Source organism: Scaptodrosophila lebanonensis, unplaced genomic scaffold (genome assembly GCF_003285725.1).
Source record: "Scaptodrosophila lebanonensis strain 11010-0011.00,11010-0021.00 unplaced genomic scaffold, SlebRS2 tig00001415-arrow-pilon, whole genome shotgun sequence".
Taxonomy (NCBI): domain Eukaryota; kingdom Metazoa; phylum Arthropoda; class Insecta; order Diptera; family Drosophilidae; genus Scaptodrosophila; species Scaptodrosophila lebanonensis.
Window position 1 is genome coordinate 2,679,756 of NW_022060742.1, and position 11,671 is coordinate 2,691,426.

At 39.5% G+C, this 11,671-nt stretch overlaps 1 protein-coding gene and 1 long non-coding RNA gene across 2 annotated transcripts in view; one reads left to right on the plus strand and one right to left on the minus strand.

Annotated features, from left to right (window-relative positions):
• LOC115632768 (protein sprouty) overlaps positions 1–6,832 on the plus strand; it is a 24,319-nt gene extending 17,487 nt beyond the window's left edge. The window contains exon 3 of the mRNA XM_030530017.1: positions 4,193–6,832. Within this exon, the coding sequence (XP_030385877.1) occupies positions 4,398–6,434 (2,037 nt within the window). The 5' untranslated portion in view covers positions 4,193–4,397 and the 3' untranslated portion in view covers positions 6,435–6,832. The remainder of the gene's footprint in view (positions 1–4,192) is intronic.
• LOC115632769 lies at positions 1,804–11,463 on the minus strand. The gene is made up of 2 exons (XR_003996303.1): positions 11,355–11,463; positions 1,804–2,420 (listed from the first exon to the last, which is right to left on the minus strand). It is a non-coding gene; the product is annotated as an uncharacterized LOC115632769 (long non-coding RNA).
• Positions 11,464–11,671: the final 208 nt, after the last annotated feature.

The following is an 11,671-nucleotide window of genomic DNA, read 5'->3' on the forward strand; positions in this document are numbered from 1 at the left end:
CAATTCAAATATATAGAAAAAAATCATTAGGCAAATGACGTTTACAAGCAGCGCCATTGTAAGAATAAGAACAAAACACAAGAAGAACGAACTATTGGCAAACTACGAGCGATACGTTTTGTTGTTGTTGTAGCTTTTCTTATTGGCAATCAGCGCTCGCAGCCGGCGATCGTCGCCCGCTGCTCCGAATGTTTTTGCCAAGTGTTTATTTCTATTTTGTTTTTCTCAATTGTGGTCATCCTCGAAAATTGTTTTTGAGTACCGGACATGACGTCAATAAGTGGGCGTTTGTGTTAATTTTTATTTCATACACACACACACACACACACACATACTCGCACATATAAACACTTTGGCCTATCTATAGCCGTATATTTGCTATATATTTTTGTGTATTTATTTTGCTACAATTTTTCATTTCGGCCCGCGATTTCAGCTCAACAATTTTCATATATAGCAACCATATAATAATAATAATCAGTTTTGACGCTCTTGCACTTTTTTATATCGTCATTATCATATATGTACCCGTATAGTACATGATGCGCATGTGTTCGCGTAAACACAGACGGATTTTATAAGGGCAGAAACTGTATATTAACTTTTATGTCCAAAACTGAATTACAAAGGAAACGAAGCATCATTGGCAATGTGTTATAGCTTTTATAGCAAATGTATTGAGAAACCGCGTTAATTGAATCGATTTAGCAATATTCAACTGTCTGTCTGTATGAACGTCTTAATTTCTTATACTATTAGAGGTATGAGAACGGAATTTGTTGCAAGCATCGCTCTCATATCGAATATAAGTTTTTATATTAAGTTTATTTAAGGTTGTTTTTAAAATTGTATTCAATAATCATGTAATTAAAAATTGTTGCTTTACAAATGTTGAATTAAAAACAAACTACCTTAAGTTGGTGGGTTTATTGTTGCTGGCTTTGCCTTATACTTTTTAAATATATTGTTAATGTAATATATTTTAACATTCTCGTTGAAATTGGATAGCTAGTAATGCTCGAGTGCGTTGTAAGTAATCTTCTCAATCATTTTTCATGCGACGTGCTCATTAATTTCCTGTATTTCCTTATTGGCGGCGAATGTCCGCCTATTTGTCGTCGTGCCTGCATTTATATAATGTGTGTAAACAAATATTTATCTATGTATGTATGTATGTCCGTACATATAGTAAATGCGTCGTCTGCGCGCTCGCCTTGTCTGGCAAACGTGCGCCGCATTACTCATACGACACGTTGTCCAGTGGGATAGAGCGAGATTATGGTCAGTACGGGCGGGGGCGCTATAAATCTTAAACATGCCATAAAGAATACAGTTGTTTTGCTATAAAAATGTTTTATATGCCTGCCGCCGCTGCCAACGCTGATCAACGCTCGCAATCATTAAGCCAATGGCACACAAAAATATGCGCCAAGTCAAAGTTCAATTAGCAGTTTCTATTTTATTAAAATTATTTCTTCTTCTTCTGCTGCCGCTGCTTTTGCTTTTTTCTGCTTATTATTGTTATTGCTATTTTGATATGTATGTATGTAAATTGTTTGTGAATTTTAGGCGCCATTTGCAGCCAAGCTGCTGCAAACTGGTTGGCAAAATTTCTATATGTGTGTGTGTGTTTGAATATTTTATGCGCTAATTATTTGCTTAATAAAATATTTATTAAATTTGTTGTTGCGTTGCGAACTGTTTTCATTTGTTTTTATTGCCACGTAATAACGAGTTTATCAGCTTAGAGCGGAAATAAAAATTTGTACACAATAAAATGGAAATTCTGTGTGATCATAAAGATATGCTGGAGACGAATTTCAATTTATTTATGTAGATTATTGTTCAGTGTATAATATATTTTATAATACTATATGTGTCATATCAGAACTGAACTGGGAAGAAACAAAGTGTTGGGTATAGCTAGAAATATAAGTTGAAGTAGTCTTTATTTATGACGAATTTAATGTAAATTTAAGAGAAATCTGAGGACTTCTCACGAGTAGTCCCGACTGCTGACAGCTCCTCCTTTAGCGGCTGCTCAGGACTGCTCTCAACTGACTGCTTAGAACGGCCGTTCTCGACTGACTCCTTAGAACGACCGTTGACAACTGACCCCTTAGAACGACCGTACATGACTAACTGCCTGTTGATGACTGATTCTTTAGAAGGACCGTAGTCTTCTTGACTACGACTGCACACGAACAGAGACTTCTCACGAGTAGTCCCGACTGCTGACAGCTCCTCCTTTAGCGGCAGCTCAGGACTTCTCACAACTGACTACTGCTTAGAACGGCCGTTCTTGACTGACTCCTTAGAACGACCGTTGACAACTGACTCCTTAGAACGACCGTACATGACTAACTGCCTGTTGATGACTGATTCTTTAGAACGACCGTAGACAACTTAGAGCGACCATTCTGAAAATAAATCGATGGTTTTGTGGAATTACAGTACCTTTTATTTGTGTTCATTTGTTGCTTTATGGCTCACAGACCTTTTATTTGATTTGATTTACTAATTGAAGTGCAATTTTTCTTCATGTTTCTGGGAGTATTTCAAGAAAGCGATCCTCATAGGCGTATACTTAATATTATTATATGATAACGTTTGCTCAAAGTTACAACTACTACGATAACATATTTATTTAGAATATATTTGACTAAAAGATTGAATTATAAATAGAGATTGTAGAGATTGTTTGTCCTTTTCTTTATGTGCAGTTCTACTTATTTTAATTTCAAAACTATCTAAAGTTATGGCCACACAGGCAAATTTGCCGTATAAACATAGATTAAGCACTGGAAACAAAATCGCAATTGAAAATTCCACTTGAGTATAGAATTCATATGAGTTATAATTCCGTAGCTCAGCAACATATAGCCATTAATAAATGATTTCCACTTTAATCGAAAATGCTTAGTCACTTCAGAAGAACACCTAGAACTTGTAAGCAATAAAGCTAAATGGATTTCTCTAACATTACATTTAGCTCAACACACTAGACAAGGTGTGTCAATTGCCTCTCTAGTTAGCCGAACATCAAGCATCTCATGTTCCGCCCAATTCCAGTGAAATAAAGGCAGCTAAAGACATTATAATACAAAACAAGGAAAGAAAAGAGAAAAAACTTTGCATTTTGTTTACAGAAAAGTCACGCCGAAAATGCCAAAGTCATATTCAAAAGTTTTTGACCTTCATGAGCTTCATGAGCTAAAAAAGTGTTTGTTTTTTTGGCTTAACTAAGCAGTCTTGTGGTTGTTGTTTGTTCTGCTTTTTGTAGCAACGACCGACAACGAAATTAATTACAAACATTAAAATGTGGATGAAGAAAAGTTTTTAAATTTAAATTATAAGCACACACACACACAGCAACAAATTTAAGCAAGTTCATCTAGAATAGTGCCGGGTCGGGCGGGTTCTGCTGGCGTATGGGGGCTGACTGCGGGCAACTTAATCCAAACAAAGCGCGCCGTGCCGTACATGCCGGTAGTTAGTAGTACTTTGGACTTGCTGGCACAGCACAACACCGCACCACACGGTTCATAATATTTTTCATAAACATTTGACCAGCACTGGCATCAAGTACGTGCCATATGCCCGTGGTCACCTATTTTTTTTGTTGTGCGGAAGCTCAGACGACGACATCTCCCCTCCAAAATAGTCAGACTCGCAGCTGCTCTGAAAAACTGTGCGCAACAGAATAAAGCAGCGATCAGGCGGACAGACGGGCATCTGCACAATATTTTGAACTACTTTACAAGTGTGTCATGAATTTCAACAACAACTTATAGGAATTACAAAGCCACTCATACGAGTATCTACCACAAGAAATATAATTGGTGTGCAGATTGTTTGCCTTGACAAGAGATCAAACCAAAAGCTGCAAGTTTTCGAAGAAAAGAAAAATTGAGCTCAAATAGAATTTAAAAGGGTTCATAGTTCATATAAATGGGATTATTTTGAAATAATATTTCTAGAACCTTCGCTTTAATTGAAATTTAATTTGTATGTTAAATTAAACTATAATTATTTTATTGAATTGGAAGAACCTCATTCTTTGAGCTCCTCTTCGAGCTAGTGGTTCTTTAAAGCTTAATAATTAAGCAATTAAGTTAAGTTTATCCTTTAGAAATTTGTATGCTAAAAACATGGCAATTAACTTATGAACCAATCTTTATTTCCTTTGCAGAAAGCAATCGAAAACGACGACGACGACGACGACGACGTATTAACGATTAAGAAGCGAAGAATCGAGAGCGACAAGAATTCGTTCCACCTTGTGTCTTGAGTGCGCATTGTGTGAGAGGATGAAGGCAACTGCTAGTCCACGGCAAAGCTATTATTACCGAGGGCATTGAGGTTAAGAATCTAACCAATATTGGTCACCACACTACATGGATCGCAGAAATGGCGGCGATCCCTTGGCGCCACCCCGGCCCCCTAAATTATTACCACGTGCGCATCGTCCCAGGGCGCCGGAGCCACTGGCGATGAGTGACAATACAACGCCATGTACAAACAATTTGAGTAGCAACAGCAGCAGCAGCAGCAGCAACAACAATAATAACAACCATTTAACAACAAGCCAACAGCAACAATTGTTGCATAGTATTAGCGCAACAACGACGCCTACGAACAACAACCACATCAGCAACAATAACAACAGCAACAATTCGATTTCGATAATACCATCGCACCATTTGGCCGACAGAGACGACTATCAGATACATCATCTGACATTTCTGCCCCAGCGTGCGCCCAGCAGCAGTCTTAGCCGGAACAGCAGCAACGCCTCGACGGCGAACAGCAACAGCAGTCAGAGCAACAACAGCAGCAGCAGCAGTAGCGGCACCCTGCCCATCAGTTTTACGCGTCGCCGACCGCTACCCGCGACGCCAGGCAGCGCTGTACCATTGCTGACCATCTCTGGTAGCAGTAATAGCAGCAGCAACAGCGTCATCAACAACAACAACAACAACAGCAGCAACTTCCTTAGTCATTTCCAAAGCGTTGATCCAGTGCCGCCGCCGCCCGCCTCTCCAGTCACGCTGGCGCACCCGCGACCTGAATCCGAAAGGCTCGCCAATGAGTATGTGGATACGCCGTTGCGCAGTGTTGCGCAGCAAACGCAACAACAATTGCAGCTGCAACATGCGACACGCGCACAACATCCGGCCGGACAGCATCCGGATAATGGGCAGACAACGACGCATCATTTACTGCTGCTGCCGCAGCGGGAATTGCTGCGACAACATCACCAAATACATTCGACCGCGCAGCAGCAACATCATCAGCAACAGCAGCAACAGCAGCAGCAGCAGCAACAACATCATCATCCCCACCCACGACTGGCGTCAGCTGCGGGTTCAGCTAACGTACAGGCGACAACAACAACAACAACAGGAGCAGCAGCAGCAGCAGCAGCAACAACAACAGGCATTGATGGCATCGACGGCTTATTACATTCGCATCATACGCATCCCACACAATTAAATGGCAACATTAAAACACCTGCGTCTACAACAACAACAACAACAATAACGGCAACTCCTGATTTGAGGCACACAGAAATAAAATTCACGCCACCACCTCCACCACGTATGGATAACGGATTTGCGGCAGCCGCCAACGCACAACCCATCACACAACCCATAACAAAGCAGCCGGCCAGCCAGAAACTGACGGGCAAGGAGAACTTGCACGCCTTGGAGGAGCTGCTCGAACTGCACGGCGTACAGCAAGTGAATCCGGCTACGGGCCAGTTGGGGACATCGATTGCCATCAGTGTTGATCCCACGCCGCTCACTCCCATTGTCTGTCCGAGGTGCGGTCGCTGTCGCTGCGAACAGTGCCAGAGTCCGCGACCATTGCCACAGACCTGGGTGTGCAACAAGACGTGTCTGTGCAGTGCCGAGTCCATCATCGATTATGCCTCCTGTCTGTGCTGTGCGAAGGCCTTGTTCTACCATTGCGCCAGGGACAATGACATGGATTGCGATGACGGCAATGGCACACCCTGCGTCGATAATCCCTGTTCCTGTGGCCCCTACAAGCGCACCCAGCGCTGGGGCTGGCTGGGCGCACTGTCCATTGTGCTGCCCTGCCTCTGGTGTTATTGGCCCATGCGTGGTTGCATGAAGCTCTGCGAGAAGTGCTATGCGCGATTCGCCGGACGTGGCTGTCGCTGCCAAGGCATTGTGGGCTCCACCTCCAGCATGCTGCCCATTGTCCCTTTGGGCACCAATGGCGGCGTTGGGGGTGGCCTGGGCCCCGGCAATGGCCTCAGTGTCCAAAATGGCGGCTCTGGTGGTCAGAGCAATGGCAAGGCTTTGGATCACGGACGCAGCGAGTGCAGTGCGGCGAGTCGTATATTGAGAAAGGGGGATCTGACGCCCGAGAAGCGACTGCTAGACTCGAGTCCGGACTACTAAAGAGAGAGAAAGAGGGAGAGAGCGCTGCAAGCTGGCGGAAGTGTGCGAGCGGTTTTAGTCGCGGCCTGTGCGCGTTTTGTGCGCGTTTTTTGCTGCGCGTAAAAAATGTGCCACAAGAGCGCGCCAAGCGGCGCTGCTTCAGATTTCAAAACCCAACATAAATCGACACACTAATTTAATAAACAAATTAACAACAATTAGAGTTATGCAAACGCTGGCTTAGCAGGCAGGCAGGCAGGCAGGCATGAAAGTGAAAAGGAGAACGATTGTGGAGAAGTGTTTAAATTTATATATAAATACATACACACACACATATATATATTCATATATATATATGCTATATATACAAAAAATATTTAATGTATGATTTAAAAACCAGAAAGAAAAAATTAAATAACCAAAGACTGCAAACAGATAATTATTAATTATTAGAAATGTTATTTAAAAAATAATTTTTGCTTAATTTAAAAACATAAACAAAAACTGAAGAAAATGAAAAAAAACTACTGAGGATATACAAAAAAAAAAAAAATTAAGAAGAAGAAGAAAAAGAAAAATACGAAATAAATACTTTGAAAATTTTCTAATTTCTGTGAATGGCAAATTTTGTTTTCCTTTTTTTCAATAATTATTCACAATTCAGTTCAAATGTTCAATGTCTAAGTCAAAGTTTTTTTTGTGTTGCATATAAAAAATATATATAATAGCGATTCCAATTAATTTTCCACAAGAAGAACTAAGAATGAATGAAAACAAAAACAAAAGAAAAACAAAAAGAAAATGTGTACGTTGTGAAGTAGACCGAGTGACAATTTTTTATACGAACATTGTTAGAGGGCTTGTATAGTAGTTTGGAGGTAGGGAGAGTTATTGGCCAGTTTATATACATACATATATACACATACATATACTACCTATATACACCTCGTAAGTATTGAGCGTTGTTGAAAGGGGAAAACTTTTAGAGAAATATTTGCGCGAAATTAGTAAAAATTATATACAATTATTATTATATATATATATTCAGCAAAACAGTCCATTTTCGATGTTGTAGAGACACATGCACACACACACACTAATATGTGAATATATAATAATATATATATATACATACTATATATGTATACTATTATGCATATTATATGTGGCAAGCAAACGTAACGTAGTGACGAATTTAAAATAAAAAAAAAATAAAAAAGCATAACTATTATACTACCATATAGACCAGTCTAAATGTGCTTATATGTATGTACATACATGCTCCAAGTCTACTTTACTACAACAACAACAACAACTACATTTTGAAACAAAAGTAAAACAAACCCAAGAAACTGATAACATTTTTAACAAAGATATGAGAAAAACAAATGAATTTCTTATGAATGTATTTTTTATGAAAAACGTTCTGTTTTTTTTATACATATGTATAAACCAAATGAGAATTGTATATACCACTTTGCTATATATATTTAAAGTAAAATAATTATTATTATCAAAAGAAAAAAGAAAAGAAAAACAGCAAGCAAAACAATTTCCAAAACGTAGCAAAAGCGAACTAAGCAAAATATTCAAAAGCCGGATTAACTCTAAACTATATGGGAAAGAAAAACACAAAGAAAAACTTAAGTTGTAAAAAGTCAAACTACATACATACATACATACAAACCATACATATATATGTATATATAAATATATATATATATATATAAAGCATAAAAAACGAAAAAAACAAATATTAGTGAAATGAAAATTAATGGCAAACAGCAAGGAAAGGTAGCAAGCAGCAAGAAATGCTGAAAAGTAAAGGCTTAACGTTAAATAATAAAAAAAAACTACGAAACTAATTAATGATAATACTAAAACATCTTACTATAAAAAATAATCTGTATGTACATATACTATATGCTTAGTTGTATACAAAACACACACACAAACCTATGCTTAAATCTAACTATTAAAAAAAAACGAAGAAAACCCCTAAAAATCAACTAAAAACAAAAACCTCCTTAAAGTGCGTAAAAAAAATTACAAAAAAAGCAGAAGCAAGAAATCGATTAATATTTAAGCATTATACATACAAGCTATTTATTTTATTTGTACATTTTATTATATAATAAAATATTAAAAAATGAAAAACTGAAGAGAATGCTGATAAGATGTGGAGATGATGAAGAGAAGAAGGCGATGAGCGACAGAACTGCAGTTGATTGAATTGATGTGTGCAGCGCAGAAGAACTTTATGTAATATTTTTAGAATGTATGTTCCGTTAAAAACTACAAAATAAAAAAACATATAATACTAAAAAAAAAAAACACCAATAACTGCTTTTATTTCACTGCACTCTTCATATGAAATGTTGAATGAGCCAGCAACAGAACTATGACGATCACGATCCAAACGTTGCAACCACACGAGCAGTGTGTTGCTGCTGTATGGGTGTGTGTGTGTGTGCTGATGTGCCAAATGGCTATAGCAAAATAAACTAAAGCAGCTGTTTCCGGTATTTGATTGATAGTGAACTGGCAGTTTGTTTATCTCGCGCACACGGTTCGCTGTGGCTCTGTTCAGCTCTACTCTGGCCAGTCCCAGTACCAGTCCCAGTCTCTGGGGCCAAATGGGGGCCACGCAGAACGAGAAAAACGTAGCTAATACCGCGGATGACGATGCTGACGTTGCTGCACACGCATGCGTTTCACACAAACACACACACACACACACTCAGACACTTAAGCTGTGGCCGTACAGTACAGTACAGATATGTTACAACGCTCACAAAATATTCTTCAGTTGTTCAGTTCTACAAAAAAATTGGTATGAGATTGCTTTTTAATATGACGCACTCTATTTGTTCTAACATTCGAAATGTTTCTTTTATCGCCTTTAAAGTACTTCTATAATTCCCTCTGAATGCAACGCTTTTTCCAATCTTCCAAAAATCCACTCCTCGAATGACCTTCGGTAGATTCTTTTTTCATTCTTATTCTTTAACATTTTACGTAATTCATTCAACTTAAATTAAAAGCAACACTCGCTCGATTTTAGGACCATATTTGCCCAAAACTGTAGAAGTCTTCTTTAGCCTCTCGGGCGTTTCCTTCGAACGTCCACAAATCTACGTCTGCGGTCGAGTCCCTGTTTCTTTTAGCAAAGTAAAATGTAGGCTTTAAAGAAGAACGACATTTTCAACGGCATTAAGCGCTTATTCGGTTAGACCGGTCCATAGTCTTACAGACATCCTCATCTTGAGACTACATGTATTTGATTTTGAATGCATCCAAGTAATATCCAAAGAAATGTTAAATATTATGACGTTAAAGCCGTGCTAGGCCAGTGCTTCAATGCGCTGTAACCGTCGTTTTCCTCGATACAGTCTTGCAATTAAAAAACGCCCTGTTGCACGAAAAAAACATAACAATTCCAAATGTTGCTTAAGATATCTTCATAAACAAATGCATATGGATAAGACAAGTCTACATACATATATAACAAGTTTGGTGCTCCTAGCAGTTATGGTTGGAAAGAATTCAGTGTTCATACAGACGGACATGTCTATATTGATTCGATTCGTGAGGTTGATCATATACCAAGGGGTCTGCCAGGCTTACCTCTGCCCTCTGTTGTATGCATCTTACGAATAGACTTTCTATTATCCCTTTTCATCCTTCCAATATATGGGCATTGACAATAATTTTATGAGAATCTTATTTAGCATTAGTGGAGCTTGTAGAGATGTTTTAGAATTGATTGGCTTATTATACTACATTATGCACGAAGCTAATGCTGTTATTATTTACATTTGTTGTTCGCAATAACGAAAGTGCTCTGTAATTTGTATTTCTGTGCGTAGCATGTAGAATGTCTATCCAGCGGCCGCCTGGCGGCTACGAATGCTGCATTTTGCGGATGCTATTTGGGGCCGACAACCACAACAACACCACCACCACCAGCAGCACCACCACTGCCACCAGCACCGCGCCGTCATTGCCGGCATGCGCACTTATTTTTAAATTACTGAAAATGTTGCTGCCACTGCTGCTGCTGCACACATTGCGGGCGGCAGCATGAAAATTACAACGGAAGGCGCGCATCAAATGTTGCAAGCGCGCACTCAATTTAAATTTAACTGCAAAATATTTCACTTGCACTGGAAGGCGGCGGCGAGCTGACAACTGTGCTGGGGAGGTTGCTGGTGCGGCTGAGGGTTAAGGGTTGGGGGCAGGACGTCGATTATTTGGGTTAGACGCTTAACGACGACTGCAGAGTGTTTGAACGGCATAGGGAAATACAGACATACGTACATACATGCATGCACATACATGTATCTACATTTGCGGCTGTTGGGTAGCACTGTGCGAAGCTGAAGCGAAGCTAAGCTGGCCAGTGTTGGTAAATGTTGTGGCGCGTGCGAATAATTGTGTCAGCTGCGAGTATTTTCCGTTTGTTATTAATTAATGCAGTCAGTCGCGTTCGCCTCGCCTCGCCTCGTTTCGTTTTATTTTATTTTGCATAATTGCTCACATCCAACAGCAACAAGAAGCAACAACAAACACACACACACACACACATACATACATATGTATGTATGTACATACGAGTACTCGTATAAGCCGCCGTAGCAATCAATGAGCTGCGGACAACCCCAAAACGGCAGCGCTAAATGAGCCGGGGGCATTATTCAATCATGAAACGCTAACGCAGCAAACAACAAACGCAAATTACAAATACAATGTGTGTACATACATACACACATACATATGTATGGATGTATGCATATGTGTGTTTGCATGTTTGTCATAGACTGCCGCTCCATGTGATAACCTTATTTATTTTATTTGAATTTTTTTTTTGTTTTTTTGCTCGGGTCACCTTTGCATGCAAAAAATAAACAAATACAATAAAAATTTTATACAAGTACATACCGATCGGCTCCACACTCTATTGCCACAATTGTTCAGCTGTAATCAGCACTACTATGTACTAAGTACTCGTATATTGGCACGATGCACGATAAGCCAAGCCTTGCACGAGACCTGCCAATTCGTCTGAAACCATCCAGCCAGCCAGCGAGAAGATGAAGAGCAGACGTCGTTGTCGTTGCTGATCATCTCAACTGGTCATCGTGTTGGTCTGGTGCCGACTGATGCCGCTGATTGACACACTTTGCGACTCGCCTTTTCCTATTCTACATACTACTACTTACGAGTACATACATACAAGTATACTATATTGATGAATG